The 22,383-nt window shown below is 42.0% G+C and overlaps 1 protein-coding gene across 8 annotated transcripts in view; it reads left to right on the forward strand.

The window, feature by feature from the left end:
* osbpl8 (oxysterol binding protein-like 8) overlaps positions 1-7,372 on the forward strand; it is an 86,655-nt gene extending 79,283 nt beyond the window's left edge. For 5 of the 8 annotated variants that reach the window (XM_031876884.1, XM_031876886.1, XM_031876885.1 and 2 more), the window contains 4 exons: positions 304-457; positions 2,317-2,419; positions 3,284-3,389; positions 3,468-7,372. In XM_031876884.1, coding sequence (XP_031732744.1) covers positions 304-457; positions 2,317-2,419; positions 3,284-3,389; positions 3,468-3,597 — 493 coding nt within the window. In that variant the 3' untranslated portion in view covers positions 3,598-7,372. Of the gene's footprint in view, positions 1-303; positions 3,390-3,467 lie in introns of those variants that run through there. The other 3 variants (XM_031876889.1, XM_031876891.1, XM_031876887.1) reach the window with 3 other exon arrangements.
* Positions 7,373-22,383: the final 15,011 nt, after the last annotated feature.

Below are 22,383 nucleotides of genomic sequence, written 5' to 3' on the forward strand. Positions count from 1 at the left end.
TTTCTTTTCGATAGTCTTAGGACGTACTGTACTCTCATCTCACAATCAGTGCTGTAACAAGGCTGTTTAGTATTCTCCCATTTGCTCCTCCATCTTCTGTATGGAGTTAACCAATGGGACAGGGTGCCATCTAGTGTTGATTCCATATAACTGCGGAGGTGATCTGTCAGACTGCCCTTGATAATTATTGTAATTCCTCGTCTGTCATCTTTTTTTCCCCATGGCTCACCCACGTCTGTCTCACTGTTTTCTCTTCCCCTGTGTCTCATCTCACTTCCCTGTGTCTCTCGGCCCCCTCCCCAGCACGAGGCCATGGGACCCGCTCAACGACTTGATCCAGTTCGAGAAAGACGGCTGTATCCAGACCAAGGTCCGGCACCGCACCCCTATGGTACGTTCTGGCAGTCTTATTAGTCTGAGTAACCAGGGGCCGCGGAGGGACAATTGCAAGTGCCAGGTAGGTCGTCCCGATCGAAAACCGCCATTTTTAAAAAAGAAAAAAAGAAAAATAGCAGCTCGTGCCTCAGCCACCCCCCACGCAGCACCCGGTGCACCGTCTTCGTTGTCGCTTCTTCTCTTTGTGTCGTCATCACTGTGCTGCCATCGCCGTGCCGCCATCGCCGTTGTCGCCTCTGCTTCTTTTTCTTTGTCCCTGTCTGTTCTTTTCCAACCACCCGGCACCTGCTGTTCTCTCTGTATGGGAGGGAAGGTTATGTCAAAGTGCATGCTGAAGTAAGTGGATGAGCAGGTGTTCTCCTTCCTTTTCTCGCCTTGTCAAGAGGTAAAAGATTAGTCAAGTTTCTGAGAAATTAAAGCTGCAGTAAGTATAATAACCTCTACACAATAGGCACTTTTAAAGCACTTGGTAGAATGTTTGTAAGGATGCTCAGTTCAATGTCATTGACCACACCTTGTAAAATATACATTGAAACCATCTTTATTGATTTCATTTCAGTCAATAAAATGTCTTACAATGAGAGTGGAGTCAGCATTTATAGCTCCAAATCAAATTCCCAATGTGCAATGATAATTAACCAATGTGAGGGTTTTAAATGTTATTCTTAAAGTATGTTTTAAAGACCGTGACGCCACAAGATAACAGTATTTAGTGAGTATGTTTTTCTCCCATACAAAGTCTAAAAGAGAGAATATCCATCACATCGACAGACCAACTACCGCCATCAACGCCTGGTCGCTTCAGGGCGTTCGCCATGCGCTCCCCATCCTTCACCTGTCCTCGTCTTCATTTTGTCTGTGTTCGCTCACCGAGTGTCAACTTCTACTGAGCTGTTCGTGTCGTGTTGAGAAGCCGAAGGCTGCTGCGGTGCAGTCTGTGCAACTGCTGCCTATGTGTTTGGAGTTTGTGAAACAGTTTGTTCAGTGTAACCGCCTGCCAAGAGCCCAAGCTTTAGGCACTTTTGCTCTTTGGTTTAGCTTTTGAAGTTCTTCTACGGAAGCCATAAGAGGCAAGTGAGACAAAAAAGTTCAGGTGATCCATTTTGAAAGTGCACCACTACCCCATGTTCTAAATAAGATTGTAATTGATATAACATTATAACACACAATTTATGTACCTTGTGTTAAGAGTGCATGGAGAAATTAAATCTAACCTAGAAAAAACTCTTTTAGTCCAATTTTGAACATGAAATAGGAGTGGACTTTATCCTCTTGTGGCCGAAACGTGTTTTACAACAACAAACTTTTATCCTCGCAAGATTATTTTTCTCCAGCCAAAACCTTTTTTTTTTTTTTTTTTTTTTTTTTTTTAAAACTGCTCTTAAATCATAAACGCAGAAGAGAAACAACAATTTAGATCAGACTGAGAAAACGAATCCCCAGAATTGTTTTCTTCTCACTTGCCTAATAGAGCTTCCGTAACTACCAGTGGAATGATTGGGAAAATGTTTCTAGCTATAAATTAAAAATTAAAAAAAGAATAAAAATGTATTCCAAGCTCCTTTTTTTAATATATTCTTCGCACACTTTTGACCTTCTAGTTATTGTCAGGCAAAATCTGAAATGTTTTTGTGCTGCCAACTTTTACTCAACTTTAAAACCTGTTTTGCTTGATAAAGACTCCAGGCCTGAGAAATGTCATCACATTAAATAAACCAGAGCTTAATCCCGTTAAACTGAATTATTTTAATGAGCCAGCTCTTGGCAGGTCTGGTTCATTGTGTCACTGTTGAGTGTTTAATATGGATGTGATTGACTGATGTCTGCATGCCTTTGACACGTCAACACCGACTAGCATGTTAGTTAGTGTGTGTGTGTGTGTGTGTGTGTGCGTGTGCGTGTGCGCGTGCGTGTGTGTAGGTAACGGTGCCAAAGAGGAAACACAAGAGCGATAAGCCCAAGAGCACAGAGAGTGGCTGCTCTTCACCCGAACCCGACCGCCAAGACTCGTCCGGCAGCGAACGTGAGTCATGCTCTCTCACACACACACAGAAGCTAATGTGAATCTACCTTTACCATACTTTTTGATGTTAAAAATCAACATTTGGTCATACTGATCTACAGCATATGGTCTAAACATCATTATTATTATTGCAGAAACAACGGCCATAGAGGCAGGTAAAAAATGTCTAGGTCAAACCTGAGCTAAATTTTCACGTTTTTTGTATCGGTATAATTGCTTTTGAAATACTAGTCATATGTCATCTAAACAGCGATAAAGCTTTCACTTTCTAACCAATCTGCAGAAGGCCATATGACTGCTAGTAGTAGGCTGAGACTAAGTAAGTAAACAGCACATTCTGGTGGTGTTAGTTGTTTCTTGTGGAGGTGATGGTGTAGAACTTGCTTATATTTCATTTAGTCCAAGTGTAAATACCCAACATTAGAATCAACAATGTTAAAAAACACTCATACGGCATTTTGACTGAATGCAATTCCCCCCCAAAAAAAGATTTAATTTACAAAGGTCCTGAATATTTTTTCTTTCTTACCGTTTACAGTAATATGAGTTGTGTATTTTTTCTTGTATGTAGTTGCAGGATGTCAGGATGTTCTGCTGCTTATATGGGTCCAGGCTATATTGATTTATTATAATATAATATACAGTTGGAAAAGACAAAAATGTGATATAAATGTCAATTAATTCATGTACTTAATTATTAGTTGTGGGCCTTATTTTCCCTATAATTTTTTTAACCCAGACAACCCTAAAAATATGTATTAAATTGCATTGTATGTGTTGTCAAAAAGGTCTTTCAAAAGTCTTTCAATTGTATTTGGTGAATGGATTAAATGTAGAAGCCGTGATGAATACACTTTGTTACAGGACACAAAAGCAAACATAACAGTCGGCTGAGAAAAAAAGGAGCAGACCTCAGTGAACTTCAAAGTGCCATTGAATCCATAAAGCAGACGCAGGAGGACATTAACAGGTGAGAAGGGCATCAGTCACACCATCCCGTTAAGCCTGCTCTTTGAGGATCTTACCCATAACCTGTGTTTGTTTGCAGGAACATCAGCGTGCTGCGGAGTCGTGCGGCCAGCCGGGCGGAGGGCAGTTCTTTCCTCCAGCAACGCGACTACATCATCATCGTTTTCCTCATCCTCCTTCAGGTCCTGATCAACTATGTCTTCAAGTAGCAGCCATACCCCAAGGAGAGAGAGAGAGTGATGCCCACACACACACACACACACACACACACACACACACAATGAACATTAAGTCTCAAAGTCACGACTTTGAGACGTGAACTTTGACCTCTCACAACAAGGAACTCCGACTCTCTCCTTCTCTGTCTTTATTGAATCCAACTACACACGTCCAGTAAAAGTGGAGACTCCCACACAAAAAGAGACTTTTTAATAAAACGTGTTGATTTTTAACCAGTCCATTCCGAAACTCTGGGGAGATCCGCAGATTTCAAAAATGAAGAGGAGCAGCGATAAGAAGTAGTTGGAGGTGAGATTTTGTCCTGATGAAGTCTCAACTGCCGCTCTGGAGCTTATTGATTTGCCTTGATGTAAGAGGCAAAGACAGCAGCCATTTTCTTTTCTTTTTTTTTTTTTTTTTTTTAGCCGTTTGTTTTTGTTTTTCCGATGGAGTGAAACTACTTCGTGAATCACATTTCACCTCAAACAGGGAACCTTTTAACATGGAGACGAGTACTATAGCTCATACGGTGACGCAGATTAAAGAAGAGTATACCTTTTAATTTGAATGTTTTTGTTATCGTTTTGTTTCGTTGCTTGGTTGCTCGTAACAAAAAGCAGTGATAAGGGAGAGAAAAACAAAGTGGTCCAATCTATGTGACTTTTATTTTTTTATTATTAGATACTTTGATATGAGCCGGGGTTTCCACGTGTGGAAATGGACTGGGAAGACAAATGACACAAGTGACATTGTCAAAAGGTACAGAAGCTATACTTTCTGCTGTATATTAAATCTTCACCTTTTGCATACTAAATCAATGTTGAAAGAAAGAAGTCATTGTAGGCTGTAGGTAGCATGTACAGACCGCGGAGCGTGGTTAGGACGTTAGCCCTATGTACAGTATTTTGTCTTAAGGCACAAATGCACTGGAAATGTCACATTTGTGTTATTAATATAGTTTTTAATCAGTTAAACCTTTGTGAAAAATGGACATGAAAATACTTTTACATCTTTGCTCTGAGGAGGTCTGGAGCATCAAAAGAGGGTCAAAAATATGTTTTTGGTGATTTGTCATGAGCTACAGTGACCACTGCCCTAGTTTCAGATAAAGGGAGTACGTTTTAATCAAAGTCAGCAAGGCTCATTAAGGTAGTCTGAAATCTGCCTTCTTTCACCTTGTGACAAGTTAAAGGAATATAATAAGTAATGCACTTGTTCGCTTTCTTGCTTTGAGTTAAATGAGAAGATTGATACCACTCTCATGTGTGTATGTTACAACCAGTAGCTGGTTAACTTAGCTTAGCATAAAGACTGGAAACAGAGAAAAAAAGCTAGCTTGGCACTGTCCAGAGGTAACAAAACATTTGATATCTTTTGATAACACACATTGTTTTTACATTGAGTTATGTGCAATTTAACAAAAACTTGTCGTTTTTGCACTTTGGATTTTGTACAAATTAAATAAATAAGATACAACATGTTAATTAGAGAGCTTGAGGAAGTACTGGTGGGCTGATTTTGTTACTTATAGACAGAGCCAGGCTCCGTTTAGAGTCTTTATGGTAAGCTAAGCAGCTGTTCTCTTTAGCTTCATCTAACTTATGGCGAGAAAGTGAGTATTTGTATTTCCCAAAATAAATTCGTAGCTATTCCTTCAAAATGAGTTTCAATTTCAGGGTTACGTTGTGCTAGCACATAGACAAAATCTAAAATATGTAAAGACTAGCTGATCTAAAGATTGGTCTCTCAATATTAAAAACAGACTCCAGACCAAGCCATAGATTCGAAAACTCTAAACGTTCCCCATAGCTGCTGACTGCAGCGCCTTTCATGGCAAAGTCGTATTCAGAGCATCGATCATCGCTTTCAGTGCTTTGGCGCCTCAGATGTTAACCAGGATAACTAGTATAGACACTTTAGTAAGCTACTGGTGGGAGGAGGAGATAGACTTTTTTAACTACTACTATCACCACAGTAAACCATTCCAAATGTACGCAAGTACCAGCCAAACTCGGTGTGTAGAATAGGAGTCGACCCCGTTCACTGTGTAAATACTCAACGGGATGACTCGTTCCAACACCAAGGTTCCCAATACAGTAACTCCTGCGCTCTGTGCACAAGCCAGTCTTTTCAACCTTGTGTGTCTTTCTGTCCACTGCTCTGTAGATACACATGGACATTGGCAAAAAAAGAAAATGGATTAGTGGGGTACACAATTTGATTCCAATCGCAAATTTATTCAAAGGGCCTCAAGACGTTGCTGTTATTCGTCACGTAGTCGCAAAATATAAGGGTTTTTTTTGGGAAATTTTGTGAGTGTACACTGTGGTTCTAATCTGTTGCCTTCCTCTTTAGAAACAAGATTTTGCCATTTTAAAGACTCAGGAAAAAATTGCGGACATAATACCCTGAAAATGTACAGGCTTACGGGGACGATGACTTATGAGGACTAAACAAGTCAAGGCTGTGTTTAGCACTGTCCAACATTGGTTTTAACAATTATTCTTCAGTACCAACAGAGGATGAAGGCACCAAATTAGAAGCCACACCTGACCTTTTTACCACACGGTTTGTCAGGATTTTCCACCAAAGATGAAAGTAAAGGACTGCTAATTGAGGCAATTCAAAAAAATATCCAAAACACTTGGGGACCATATGTGAACATTGATTTTGTATATCTCTTTGCCTGTCATGATGTTAGCCTTGTCGACGTTTACATATCCGATTGCCTCCGCCGTCAGCAGACTGTTGAGCGATGAAAACTTTGTAACGCTAACACAGGTATAAAGAAAGACTGGGAGCAACGTTGGGAGCCAACCGTACCCCCGTAAGTTACCCGGCTGGCCCGTGTGTATCTGTACGTGTATTTTTGTGTATCCTCATTGCCTCGATTGCTCATTTTAAATGGAGAATCCAGATATTAGAATGTGGAGAAATAAGTATATACCAGTGCCTTCTAGAGTCGAACTGGGGAGGGGGTAGATAGGGGGTTTATTGGAGGTGGTAGGAGGTCGGTGGGGGTGTGTGTGGTGTAGAGCATACAAAGTGTCCAAGTCTCAAGGTGAACTAATGATGATGGCAATAATCTGGAGTAACTGCATATGTTGGACTCTGACTTGGATTAGGACCATGGCGGCGGCTGTAGTCACTGTAGTGTTTTCGAGCAGATGTGCCATACGAAGCCTTAGAAACGAGTCTGACTCCGGCTCCAGAGCTCACCACCCACCCAGCTCCTGCGCCCCCCCCAAGGAAGCACCGCCATCGTAAATCACCCGTAGGTTTTCCGGATGCTGATTCCTGCCACAGGAGAGAGAGAGAGAGAGAGGGAGGGAGGGGGGGGGGGGGGGGAGGAGAGAGACCACTCCTCTGCGTTGCCCTGTCTCGCTCTCTCACATACCAAAATTCAGAGGGGAAATAAACATCTCTGCTGTCCGTTGTTGTTGCTGTCTCTATAAAATAATACATTTTATTTATTCCTCTTTAGTATGTGGGTCTATGTCCATTTTTTTCTGCTTGTAGCATTTGGTCAATGCTGATTTTATCCCACAACTCGTTACTTGACATCACACACAAGCGACTGTCCTAAACGTGTGCACACTGTCAATTTCAACTGCCCCCTCCCCCTCAATACCCCCACCCCGCACACACACTTTTTCCAATCTGAGTATGTGAATATATTTACTGTATCTCCATGGCAACTACATAACTTCCTGTAAGTTTATGGTCACATGTAACATAACACAGAATAAAAACAAATGACATCCTGGGGTCGTCTCTCTGTTCGGTGTAAAAACACACTTCACTGTCTATAGCAACTGTATTTTTGCATTAATTATTTATTCTGTATTTATTGATATTGTATTAGGGGGTGATGATGACGGTCATTACTGTTTAGATTATCTGTCCATTACAAACGAGCGTTGCTACATCTAGACCTAAACATGAACACGGTATCATTATGCAAATTACTAAAAACATGTCTGAGGTTAAGACAAATATTCATATGGAAATATGTCACTGTAATTCAGGCACGAGAATAACATTTAAATTACAGAAAAAACAAAAGGTGGAAAATCAATGAATAGAAATAAGACACACAGAACTGCCCTGGTTCGTGGAATAAAATCATTGCGTGTGTTCTTGTACATCTATCTTTGTGAGGACCATATCTGTTTTAGACCTTCAGAGTGAGGACATTTTGGCCAGTCCTTACTTTTTCCAAAGGCCTGTTTGAGGTTAGAATTAGGTAAGGGTTGGGGCAAGGCATTTAGTTGTGATGGTTCAGGTTAGGCTAATGCAGTATATAAGTGAGTGTCCTCACAAAGATAGATGTACTCAGATGTGTGTGAGCGAGAGAGAGAAATGGTTCAAACTAAATTGGTTTGGAATTTTATAGATTTAAATCAGATTTATTTAAATATGTTTGGAATTACTTACTTGGTTGCCATCTTATCATTGTATAAACAATTTAATCTTTTTCCAGTTAAAAAGGAACTGAATTTATTTTTTGCTTTCATTTAAATTCCATGTGTATTTTATCAGCTGTGACAAAACCACATTTCACTCCTATCTGATAGACTCATTTACAGTGGCGGGCCGTGCATTTTATACCTATGCCTTAACTGCTGTCCTGCAGCTGAAATACCACCTTATAACCACATGATGGCGCCAAAACTATGTATGTATTCGTATTAAACCGTTCGGTGCGAGGCTTACAATACGTTTGATTAATACTAGAGCACTTGGAAAATGCAGAAGCTTAAATTCAGGAAAATATGTTTTCTGTGCTCATGTAGGACAGTGGTTCTCAGCTGGTCTGGCTGTGGGACCCACCATCATTCCTTAATGACAAGCTGTGGCACAGAGTGATAATCTTATGATTTTACTTTCACAACTTGAACATTGAATGTACTGCTCTGCAATATCTTTCCTCGTCTCAGCCCCCTGTGTCACGGTGTGTGATACATCTCACTCGTGTCAGAATGCCCATATTTGATTGGCTGAGCTGCATCACGTGATGTGATTCACAACGCCGACTAAGCCTCTGCTGTTAAGTTTCGTTTCACAATAGTCACGTGCTCGCCCACTGACCAATCGCAGCACACGCTGTACCTCACTGCAGAGCTGCACATGGAAACTGAGCTGCACGTAATGCTGACGTAGCTATAGGCCGGCTAGCAGGCTCTGACACGTCAAAGAATACGCCCAACATGTCAAACTAAAGATCTGATTGATTGAACACGATGACAATCAACAATATCATCCCCATTCACTTAAACTGCACATGGATGCACTTGTGAGTCTGAAGGCCTCGGGCCTCTCTTCTTACCTAGAGACACAGAGGTGAAATCTGATTGGATAAAAGCTCTACTTAAAACAAGCTGCACTGGAAGCAGAGCAACTGAGGAAGACAGTAGCTGTGCAATGAGAAAATAAGATAATGGGAAAAATGTTTTTATAAATTATAATACATGTAGTGTATTTAAGAAAAATTCTAAAATAGATATAGCTTTGTGATTCTGTTTAGGCCAGCAGAGACGGCCTTGCAGGCCCTGATGGCCCACCACTGCCTCTGAGTTATACAGTTTATAACTCAGAGGATTCTACTTTATATCTCAGAGAGGATTCTACTTTATAACTCAGAGGATTCTACTTTATATCTCAGAGAGGATTCTACTTTATAACTCAGAGGATTCTACTTTATAACTCAGAGAGGATTCTATTTTATAACTCAGAGGATTCTACTTTTTTTTCTGTTGTTGGATCCACTGGCAGGGCGTACACAGTGTCATTTCCTCAGCCAAGGACATCGCCGAAGGTGCATAGAGCAGAACAGTCCTTCCTGTCCATCTCAGATAACAACAAAACATCTGATATCAACCCCCACCGTGTCCCTTCCCTACTTTGCTCCCTTGCTTTCCATCAACAAAGGTACTGTCATGGAGGGAAGAAGGGAGAGAAAGTAGAGAGAGGATGAAGGATCGGCAGGAGGGAAAGAAAGTGATCGGCAAGGAAGGAATCAAGCAAGGTGGGAAGGGAAGGACCGGAGCACAACCTTGAATAGAAGGATGAAAGCAGCACAGCTGGCGTTTTCCATGTGTTGTGAGACGCAGAATGCAGCTTTATATGCAGATGTGGTTCCAGATTTGCTTGGGTCTACTTTCATCCAAGCTGTATTTTAATTACTGTTCAATTTGTTGGGTGGCCTTTCCATAAAAGGAGCTGAATGTATGTTGTTATCAGCATTCAAATAAGTCCTTTCTTCAGAGAATCTACTCATTTGTCAGATCTGTGTTTTTGACTGGAGAGACAATCAGAGGGGCAGAGTTTCTACCTCCGTCATTGAGACGTGGACTGAAATACGGATAGAGTCTCTCTTTGAACTTACAGTCAGTAAAGGAGGAGATAAGATCTTCGGCATCTACATCATAAAAGGAGACCAGACCCTCCTCATAATTAGGCTATCCTTGTCATATTGTATCGTATTGGCAAATACCTGCACACTGGCTTCTGTCTCTCTGTTTGCCTCTTCCTGGCTGAGCTCCTCAATCTTCAGTCGTCTCTCCCGGATCATCTGCTCGATTTTAGCCTCTGTCTTCCCAGGACTCGGCGGAACCGACACGCACATCTGATCAGTCTTATAGAACATCTCCATGGTCTCATGCTTCTTACACATCCTGCCTTCCAGGTTCTCCACAGAATCAATCAGCATACGTCTTTTAAGGCCTGCGGTTCTCTGATGAGGCTCCAGGTGAGTCTCACAGTAGGGGAGCAGACACACCAGGCAGGACTTCAGGGCCTTCGCTCCGGTTTCAGTGCAGACGTCACAGAGAACTTTTCCTGGTGCTTTCCTTTACACCTGACTCAGCCGTCTCAGATATGAAAGTGTTGACGTGCGGCTCTGGTCTTCTGTCAAAATGTTTATTGCACATTGGACGTTGATATCCCAGTGTTCTGTGACGCAGGTCTTGCAGAAGTTGTGTCCACGTGGTTTGGTGCATCTGTCTGGATGTGTTCGCACATCCAGAGAGATGCAGCAGTAAAACTGATTGCCAGAGAGGAAACTGCTTGCAGTTGCCATGCCTACACACTGAGAGCAAGAGTCAAAGTGTGAAAAACATTGAAAAAACTTTTTAGACACAGCTCAGTTTCATGGTAATGCTTGTAAAATAAACAGAGAAAGATATAGCTGTAAGTCGCAGACTATATTGTTTAGAAAGATGAAAGTTTAGTTTTCTAAAGGAACAGAAAGAGACTTCCTGACCGCTGCACTGTGTTCGTTCTCAATGACTTTCAATTTCTCTTGAGCAAATTAATGAAATCCCTCCTCTCCTTCCTGTACTGCCTCACCGCTTACAAAAGTTTGGCTTACAATGTTTTGTGGTCTCCCACAAGTTTGAGATTAATGTTGTGATGTAGGTACTTTCCGAGTCAATATTTCACACTTTTACACAATATAGAGCTCAGTTTGACCCAACAACATCCCAGCAATATGTACTAAAACCCCAATGAAGTTGCAGGTTCAGAAATCCAAACGGAAGACGATAAGACACCAAAATGACAAAAAGAGCAACAAATCAGCATGACACAAGACAATGCAGAGCAACAGGAAGTAACAATACAACAACCACATCCACTATTCAGTAGATGCAGACATGCAAAGCAACAGAAGACAGATAAGCAATACTAAAATGTAAAACGGCTAGGTGGTGGTTGCTGTGCCATTTAACATCCTAAACATAAGGCAGGCATCAACGTATTTCATCAGGTTTTTAATTAAGGATGCCATATTTGCTAAGGATATTGCAGTGCTGGTGTGTTAAATTGCACACCGACAAGTATGGCAAAATGCAGTGCACTACTCCTTACGGTCGAACAGCTGATCGGGAATGCTGGACACTTCTCACCCTCGATGGTCGCCATCTTGGCTACGTAGTTGAAGGAGAGGCCGTATTTTGAACCTTGTGTGAAGAAGGGGGCACGCACGAGCAAGTAAAAGTAAAATCACATTGATTTCTGTTCAGTTTTAATACATTTGTCAAGTGAGCAAACAAGCCAACCGATATGTTGGCAGGCGACAATCGTGGTAAAATGTCGGCAGTAATGCTTCGCCCGGTTGCAGTTTGTCTTTATGAACATGTACATGGTAGTACATGTATTTGTTTTGGAATAATGAATCGGTGGATACTGACATGCATGCAGTGTACTATTAAATAATTCTGGTATCAGATGATGGTTATTACCCTTCCTCACCCCTCCTCCCCCTTCCACTTCCTCCAATCTCTCTCCTCTTCATCCAAAAGTAAAAATTTGTTCATCCTGATACTGAATGGGCGGGAGGGTCGCTGTTGCTAGGATACATCATCCTGATGGCTGGCTGGCTGGCTTTCCTTCAAGACCAGAGAGGAATGAGGGAGGAGGGAATGGGGAAGGACACAGGGAGGGGTGGAGGGAGGATATATAGCATGGAGGGTAACGTGGAAGGAGGTAAAGGAGATGGAGGGGCAGCAAGGTAGAAAAAGAGAGGAAGAGAGGAAGATGTTGAGGAGGAAAAAAAGAGGGGACCCGAAAGGGACAGGAGAGAGTGCACAAGGAAGGGAGGAAACAAAATAGAAAGGAGGAAGAGGTGGGAGAGGGAGGGGGGAGGAGGTGAGAAGGAGAGAAGGAAAGCGGGAGGAAGGAAAGAAGGCGTAAAGTAGTTAAGGAGAGAAGAAGGAAAGGAAGTAATTGAGTGCAAGGAAAAGGTAAAAAGGAGAAATGATGTGAGTGACAGATGAGGAAAAGGAGGAAGGACAGAGGAATACAAGAGAGAAAGTACATTGAGACGGAAAGAAGAAGAGCAAATAGGACACAGTGATAGTGGACGATAAGGGAAGCACCGCATGTTTTCTTTCTCATTATGTAAGCTGCTTTGCTCTCTGTGTTGTCATCGTCCTTTTCCCTCAGACCCTGCCCCCCTTGGCATCGCCCTGGTAACGGCCCGTCAGACTGATGTTGCCGGGCGTGACTCCACAGTAATGCTTTGCATCGGTGGACGTTGAGCACCGTTTCGTAGAAAAAGGGGGTCAGTTCAAAATGATTGCATGGTACATTTGCATAAGCACACCCCGCCTTTGATCAGTGTACATATTCAGACACTTTTGTGTCATGTGAGGAAGCCGTGCATTTCTCCACCCACGGTTTTTATTCATTTATTGGAGAAGGCTTATTAATATTTACAGCAGCTTGCTGTTAGAAGTGCATTAGTTGTTCGAGCTGAATAACCCAACAGTGAAAACCTAATAGAAGTAATAGGTCTTAACAATCTGCTTTCAATGATATTTTACACTCAGAGCCTGTCATTGTGTGAAAGAGTACAAGGTTATTCAATGATGGAGTAGGCTAGTCACTTATAATAGACCTGGCATAAAATGTGTTTTTGTGTGGGTGGTTCTACAGAGCTTCTGTTTTTCCGTGTTTAGTTTCTATGTATCAATAAGAATACTTTGCTACATGAGAAATGTCTGTAATTAGGCCAGCAGGAGGTTGACAGTAAGTTTTCATTCAACTGTCTATCTGCACATTTTCAATTTGCTTATAACCTGAGTGGAAATGCTGGATATAAAAAAAAAAAATCAATAATATCAATAGAAGCAAAATGTGACTAAGTCCAATGGAAACAGACTTAGACGATAAATCGTGATGCACATGAAGCATGCCACTAATTTGTCACTCAAGCTTTATTCAAGGTATATTCACATCAATTTTGTCCCCTTTGAGATTTGACTGCCGCTCTTTTAATGAGATCATCTCGTTGCACATTCTCCCTCTGCAATATTTTCATGGCACCTGACTGTTGTGCGCATCTGTACTCGATACTGCTAGCTCACCTAGCTGAGCTAGCTAACGATACAGCTCAGCCGAGGACGGCGTCTTTAAAACCTCTATAGCCCGAGTGAGCCCCATTTGGGGTTCGAGTACCAGTACCGAAGTTCCGAATGGACTTTTCATCAAGAAATATGAAAAATGGTCCAGACATATATAATACCGAAAAAAAAAAGTCCGGGCAAAATCATCATGCCAGCCATTTTACACAATTATACACAGTTATACACAAACTAATTCAATAAACTGGAAGATTTATCACAATATCAGGATTTTTCTCCAAAAAATCCGCAAACTATGCACCCGAAATTCATCTTTCATCACAAAGCCGGCAGCGATCATCGCGGATGGATACATGATTTCGCACGAGGGCTCGATACGGCGTCGACCCAGCGTGTCCAAATTGACCTCCGACAAAGCATTCAAAAGTTACAGGACAAACGCCAAGAAACCATACACTGCTCTCCAGAAAAAAAATTGAAAATCTGCATACCTTTTTGTGATTTTCATTTAATCCATTGAAAGTTGCTGCAGCGCTGTAGACCGTTTCCTGCTCCGTCTGCCTGCATTGAAATGAATGTTCTGTGACCTTTCATGAGAAAATGGCCCGTATTTTTCTCCTGGACCAATCTATTTTACGCATGGGGGTTGAGCCCACCGTATCAAGATTTTTACTGACTAATGGCTCTCAACTTTCCAAATAACACCCCTGGCGGCTTTCAATGGACTATTCCGCACCTAACAAGTGGCATATGATTAAATCCGCCAATCACAGGCCTTACAAATCCCACATACACATTGAGTGAGAGCAGATTTTTTTCATGGATGAGACATACAGCATGACATCTGAAAATAGCTGAACATGGCTGAAAATGATTCCAAACTGCTTTATTACGATGTATTGAACACTCTTAGTGATAAAGCAAGTGAATATATAGTTAATATGTAGTTATATAGTATATAAAATTAGAATAGAGCAGCGCAAAATCTGGTTCCAAAAATGAGAATTTGGCTTGAAATTCTGTACTCAGACCTCATTTATGCTGGCCTGCTAAGTAAAATTAGCTTGGAGAGACCACAAACCTGTTGTGCTATGACTAAGTATTTTTAGGCTTCAATCTGCATTATTTCAAAAAGAAATGTTCAATAAAAGTGCTTTTTTTTCAGGTGAACCTGAAACTTTTCAATTTGAGCTGTGTGCCATCTTCATTCACTATTAACCAGTAACATATAAACAATATTTACACATCTGAACAAGTCTCTCACAAGTTTTATCTGTATTATACCATCAAAATTATTAAAATAGACCTTGTAGTTTCAGATCTACAGTCTTTAAGTATGGGTATGCAATTTTCGAGCAGAGGCCTAAAAATAGGGCTAGGGGGCTAGAGGTTTTAAAGTTTACATTTAAATACAGCTGTCACAAAGCACAAGCCTCTCGTACATGAGTAGATGCACGCTTCCTTCAGGTGTAGTTAGTTATGAAACTGCTCTCAACAAGTTCTGTGGATTATCTTGAGTAATCGGATCATGATTTCTGGAAAAGAGACATTGCTGTTTTTTAAATGTTTTTTTTTTTTTGCGCTTTTGAGCACCACAGGTCGAGTGCCATCTAGTTTTGGAGATAAAATATATATAATTGATTTTGGGGTGAAGTGTCCCTTTAGGCTCTCTTAAAGAAACAGCTGTGTTTTTGGGACTGGTGGAGTATGGTGGAAAGTATACTGTTCTCCCCATAGACATACAGTCTTTCATACGGTTTTCTCACACTTATCTCTGGGCACAGCGCAGTCTGGGGGTCAGCGATGCACTCAGCTGTATAATCATCAGCGGCCCCTACCAGCCGGGGACGGTTAAGAGCAGTGAGTGAAGAGTCCGCAGGCAGTCAGTAGCAGTATGAGTAATAAAAGGTGTTTGGAGGAGGTTTGACTCGCCGCAACCACCAGAGGTCCTTGTGCATGCAGCCATAACTGGGCACTCAAAATATTTTTGCAGTTTGCAAAATTATTTGCGGACAGACACAGAGCCGCACACTCACTCACGTGTAGCACGATGGTCAGAGCGGTGGCCATTTCTGTCCATCTCGTTGCCACGTAGTGTGTGTGCGCTGTAGCACCGCCATGCTAGTGGTCACTTTTATAAGTGATTAAGAAAGAAAGTGTAAACTGAAGTCTATTCAGCTCTGTGACTACTCCTCTTAGCGGCGGTGCAACACGTTTTACGGCCCCACTGACACCATAACAACTAACAACAGCAACCATCTAGTTCCCAGCCAAAGGCATAACTACAGATGCTTTTTAAAAGCCGTAGAAGAAGAGCGGAGGAGCTTCGTTATGGCCGACAGAGGATGCGTTGCATCACCTGAAAAGCCATCTGCCCAATTTGGCAGCCGGTTGTCGCCGGTAGGCTTAAATGGGTTAAACAGACATAAAGTGAGGTAATCCGCAGTGCTTGTGGTGCGGCGGGGTTGAACTGGCTGCTGGCTCAGCACTGTGTTTACTTCCCCCCCCCCCCCCCCCCCCCCACACACACACACACACACATAGACATAGCATAAAAGAAGTGCTGCAGCGAGCCGCTCTCATTCACAGCCGGATTAGTGGAGCATTTAGTCGTCTTTTTATTATGATTTTTTTCTCTTTTTATCTGGCTGCGCCTCGACAACACAGACATAAACACACTGCGGAGAGACCTATCCGTCTCCCGGGGCAGTGCTGTCCATATAACCGGCTCGCCCCCTGCCTCCTCCCCTCCTCTCCTTCCTAACATCTGGGTCAGAGATAAGGAAAGTGTGACGTGTAATTTAGGCAACACAATCATCACTTTCTGAGGAGACTTCCTTCGGTCTGGGCAATTTCACAGGTGGTGTTTTCTCCTCCTTGAACGTTACATGACCATCAGACACGGTGTGAGCTTTAGTTTTATTCACAGCACAACAGCAAGACCCGATAACTGGCAATGAAAGGTGCTTGCCACTCTCCCTCCCTCTTCATTTGAATGCACGCCTTGGATGGGAATGTTTTTCATCCTCGCTTCCAGGTCGCCCGAGCTGCGGCTATTTTTGGAAAGGGGCATGCTTTGGGGAACCCCGATAAGTACAGCTGCCTGCCTCTCTCCGAACACTACACCCTGCTTTCGTGCACACCTTAAATACAGGTGTGCAGCCGCTCAGGATTGATCCCCTTTAACTGGCAGTAGGCAGCCAGAGTCCTGTGAAACGGTTCATATTTTCTCTGGAAAAGCCTGAGAAAATGGAGTGCTGACAGACAGCGTATAGATGGCATGGCTGGTACAAGCAGGCATGTCCGTCAGGGTAAACATATGCATCGGCGCTAAGGAGCGTCTGTTCACAAGCACAGATGATGTTTATCATTCAGATGTGACATTATGAGCTGAGGAAGCTGATGGAAGGAAGTATGCTTGGCACGTGGCTGTGCGCTGACATTCATATTAGTCGAATAGTATAGTGCAAAATAGCCTGTGATGGAAAAATATCATATAAATGCACTAGTGTTTCATTCACGTGCTAATTTGTTGGGAAGTCAAACACAGATGAAGATAAGTGTTTGACAAAGGGATGATGATGGATTTTGCTGTTTCATCCAGTTTGGCCAAATTTATGTATGTGATTGTGACTGTTTTCTCACCAATAACTGACGACTAAAAACAATATTCAAATGATATTTACTATGTGGACTCACGAAAAATGGATGCTTCTTTTAGTTGTTTTTTTTTATGCTTTATTTGATATTTAACATGCATCTCAATCAACCAACTAATCCACTATAATGCCTCACAGCTAAACAAGACTAACACTGGGGTCGAATAGACTTTTGTTTTTGTTTTAGGAGGTTCCGAACTGAGGGAAATGATCTGGAAGTATTAGCCATGATGAGAGCTGTTGGAACTCTCTGAGTGCTCAGGAAAGGTTGCTTAAGTGCTTAAAGCGACAGTAGACTCATGTCAATAACATCCGCCAACACAAAATCACGTAAACTATTAAATATATAGTTTACTGACAGGGCTATAATCTCTATTGTCATCGGTTTGTACTGCGTGACCCAGGTGAACTCCATTTGTCATTCTCCTCCTCCTGATCCAGAAACATTACCAAAGACAAGTTCTTTGCATTCATTGCCCCTCTCTGTTTCATTAACAGACTCCCGAGCCCTGTCTCAAGTTCCCCCCATTTAGCCTTGCATCACCATAAAAACGAAAAGCCGATCCAATGGTGGCGTAACGGGCGAGATCATCAACACAGCACGGTTTGCTCAGATACAGTTTCACCGCTGCAGCGTTTTTATCAACAGAGGCCTCTCCGGGTCTGCACAGCCAGAACACTGTTTGTGTCTGCTTTGATGACCTTTGACCTCTGAGGGATGTTGGAGATGCAAAGAGACATTAAAGATTCTGTTAGGAGAGCTGCAACTTTCCATCTTAGTTGTGTACAGGTAAGTGAAAAAAACTCCAATGGCTCAAACTGCATCATTCTCTTCTGTGACATTGGCCTGATCCGTCTCTCCCACCTGTCGTCTCCTTGAGCTAATTAACACCAATAGGTGACAGATGTTGCGTGGGGGCGTCATGTATGTTCTGTGAGAGAGGCTCCAGCAACTTGACAGTCCAGGACCTCCTTAAATCTATCACCATCGCTCCATTCGGAAACAAAGCATTTCAAAGGAAAGGCACAAAAAAATGTTCTCAAACAGGATTTTTATGAACTAGACTTTAGAGTGGACTAGCTAATTGCTTCCATCAGCATGCTACGGTGCCGATGATTAGCAGTACTGTTTGTTACGTTCACCATCTCAGTTTAGCATGAAACACAAAGTGCAGCTGAGGCTCATGGGGATTGTTGTGAATTTTTGCATCCAATAGTTGTCGCTCAAACCGTCATGGTGGTGCTAGAGAATGATCAAAGTCATTAGGATTCATCCTCTGAGAACCATGAATGCCAGTACAAAATATGTTTCAGATTCATTCATATAGTTGTTGAGATAATTCAGTCTGTACCAAAGTCGTGTGTTGACAGACAGCCCAATGTTGCCATCCCCAAAAGCGGTCAGTGTGTTTTGGAGCACTTTTCAGGTTCATTCTAAAACTTATGGAGCTCGTATGAATAGTAATTCCTGTTCGTCACAGTGTGTTGTGTTTAAAGTTTACCCATAATGCTGTACATGCACTGATATTAAACTAGATTTAAAGGGGGAAATATAAGTCAGAGTAAAAAAGTACTGAGTAGAATGTGTTTGTCTCTCTCTCTCTCTAGTAATCGTCTTTCTTCGTGCTGCCTATTTCAGCCTGCTATAAATAGATGAACACTTTCACATCACCAGTGAAAACTGATTCCCTTTGTGTTTGAGTTGTCGACATCTTTTTCGTTTGTGATCATGATTTCTCAACAAATAATCTAAACCTGCCAGAAACGCTTTGACGACACTGTCTTTATTATTATTCAGCACTTTCTGTGCTTACAGGTGAACTGTCCTGTCACACAACCACAGATTTAAAGACCGCTTACATGCTCACTCCCATCAAATCCCCAGTTTGTCCTCTCAAAACTAATGAACTCCTTGAATGCGAAGGTTTCTCCCACTGACTCCTAACAGCTCTATTTGCATGTGTTGTCACTGAGACTGATGGCTGAAACAACAGAGGAGGAGGAGGAGCAGCAGTGGTTGGTGCCGGTGAAGGTGTGTGTGTGTGTGGGGGGGGGGGGCAGTCGATGACTCAGAGATTTTGAAGCGCTGCCTCCCCTGGTTGCCAGCCTGCCTGTCTGTGTGGCCGACAATCTGCTGACTCCTCAGCGCCCTATCCGACACCTCTGTGTGGTTACGCTCCGTCCGGACCCAGACAAAAAGCTGTCTGGAGGTTTCGGCATTTGGGTGCTAACTCTATTGCTATGAATACAGGAATATATATTGCTTGCTTGTATATTATCCTCAAAAATGGAAACGTAGAAACAAACAGTGAACGTTGTGGGGAATGTAACTCAAGAATTTCGTTAAGCATTGCAATTAAACCGAAGTATAAATCAACTAATACATTTGCATTTATTAATATGTATTAAGCTACTTTACAGTATATATAGTAGCTGAAATTAGTTCCACCTTTACCAGCTGCAACACTTACTATAAGCCAGTAATATAATACATTATTCTGAAAAGGGACCTTCTGCATAATGAGTACTTTTAGTACTTCAAGTATATTTTGATGCTGATGCTTTTGTACTTTAACTCAAGTAAAAGTTCTGAGTACTTCTTCCCCCACTGGGAAATCTAAAAGTTAATGTCACAGACTCTAGGCCTGGGTTGTTTTATATTCAGGCTACAGTTTTGTTTTGGCTCGCTTTACATTGAAAGACATCATATTTTCTGTATATCTGTACACAGTGTTATTCCCCAGGTTCGGGTGTCACTAACACACTCGTGTTATCATATCCACCTTTGTTTTTCTCACCAAGCTGACAATCTGTGAAAGCAGGACATGGAGTGACTCTCAGCTCTGTACTGAGGATTTCATTCCACTCTGCCGTCTGTGCTACTCAACAACAAGCCACTGCCACTGGCTGGCTCTGATATCATCACTGTTTTAGATTCTTGACTGACGGGTGTGGATGTGAAAGTGGACTTCATAAAATCCAGTGACAGTTGAAAATCGGAGGCACGACGCTGCTACAAAAAGAGGAAAGTGTTCAGTTAACTGTCCTTTGATTACGCTTTGTTTAACTGTTAAAATTATGTTGAAAGAATCCAATGTTTTGCTACCTGACTCACCGTCAGCTGATAACTTTTGCACAAATGATGAAAACAAGACGTGAACTGAGCAGGTGAGGCATAAAGACCTTCTAAAACAGTCCGTAAATGAAAGTCAGAGGGAAAACAACACTAATGATTCTGAACTCTCAAACAGATGAAATCCTTGTCACGGTCACTGATGGGTCTCTTGTCTATTTATAGAAGCACACAACACTGATATAGACTTTTTACAGGGGCTGGCTTATGAGACAAAGGGCCTGTGGACACAAACACTCGTCAGAAACTCGTCATCTCTTTCTGATTGTTTTGTGCCTCTATGTGATTGTTTTGTGCCTCTATGTGGTAGTCTTGTGCCTCTTTGGGATCGTTTTGTGTTTATTTGCGGTCATTTTGAACCTCTTTTTGATGGTTTTCATGCCTCTTTCTGGTCATCTACGCCTCTGTTTGATCGTTTATTGCTTCTTTGTGGTCATTTTACGCATCTTTTTGAAAATGTTGTGGCTCTTTGTGGTTGTTTTGCATAACTTTGTGGTCATTTTGTGCTACTTTTTGATTTTGGTCGTTTGATTGATTTTCAAATAAGAAATGTCAACAGTCACTTCAAACAGTCCAGGCCCCCTTAGCCTGTAACCGGCAGGCCCCTTCATGCATCAATCTATGATACTAACAAGCCAACTGTGTTTCATCTTCTGACTGTAGTAGGGGGGCACCAGAGGTGGCCAATCTGATTTCAGGCTCTGCCACTTTTTGCTAACGGACTACATTATTATAGTGTTGTAGTCTTACAGCCAGCTTAGGTGTACTTTATTTTCACATATACATGATAAATGTCATTCCTCCCCATTTTACGCCATGGAAAATGATCAACGACAAATGCAGCCGTGAAAAAGAATGGCAGAGAAAGGAATTGTCTGAGGAGGACTGAAATTTGTCTTGTGCTACCAACAGATGTGATGTAAGATGAAGAAACCTCTGTCATTGTTAGGGGAACACTGTAAGCTAACAATCAATGGCAGGATGACTCAGTGAGGGTGGAGGAAGGTTAAGAAACGGCACTGCTGAGAGCTTTTAGACTGGGGAAGTTTTTCATTACCAAACCTACACATGCTCCTGTGGTGCTGTGGAGCATAGTGGCTAGAAACTGCAGTAACACTGTCAGAATAAAAACAGAAGATTGTTTTGATTGCTTTTATTAGACAGCGGATGGTGGAGACGGTCAGGAAATATGGGTAGATAGACACCAAATCCATCCATGTGTCCCCACTGGATGCTGGCTTGAAAGCTGGGGGAAAAGTACCAGAAGCTCCAGGAGGAAGAGATAAAAAATAGCATTGTTTTGGAATGGCATGGACTATTTTCAAAGTACCGCTGACAACGTCTTGTTGCTAAAATATCAGTTATAAAGTCATACTATATACCAGTGGTGGGCTGTCAGGGCCAGCAAGGCCTTCTCTGCTGGCCTAGACAGAATCATAAAGGTATAGCTATTCTATAATTTAATAATTTTTCATAAATACACTACATGTATTATAATATTTTTCCCATTATCTTATTTTCTCATTGCACAACTACTGTCTTCCTCTGTTGCTCTGCTTCCAGTGCAGCTTGTTTTAAGTAGAGCTTTTATCCAATCAGATTTCACCTCTGTGTCTCTAGGTAAGAACAGAGGCCCAAGGCCTGCAGACTCACAAGTGAATCCCTTTGCAGTTTAAGTGAATGGGGACGATATTGTTGATGTCATAGTGTTCAACCAATCAGATCTTTAGTTTGACGTGTTGGGCGTATTCTTTGACATGTCAGAGCCTGCTAGCTGGCCTAGCCATACGTGATTGGTCAGTGGGCTAGCCTGACATGTTGTGTGGTGACAATCCCAATATCTGCTGCCTCTGTCGAGCAGACATTTTCAGCCCTCAAACACATTAAAACGTATTCAAGAAATACAACTGGGGAGGCTTGACTGTCTTCACTGGCATCCATGAATCGAGAAGGACTTCTTACTGGAATTAAAATGCACAGCTGTACTGAACAACCGTGAGATTAAACTCTTTATTAACAAAGAAAGGAGGATGGGCTTTGTCTTTAAATAGTGAACAGCAGCTCTGGTAAGTTAAATGCGTTTGTTTTTACATCTGCAGTAGCTTTAATATGCTTGTT

The sequence above is a fragment of the Anarrhichthys ocellatus genome, unplaced genomic scaffold (assembly GCF_004355925.1).
Source record: "Anarrhichthys ocellatus isolate YVR2014 unplaced genomic scaffold, GSC_Weel_1.0 scaffold118, whole genome shotgun sequence".
NCBI lineage: Eukaryota > Metazoa > Chordata > Actinopteri > Perciformes > Anarhichadidae > Anarrhichthys > Anarrhichthys ocellatus.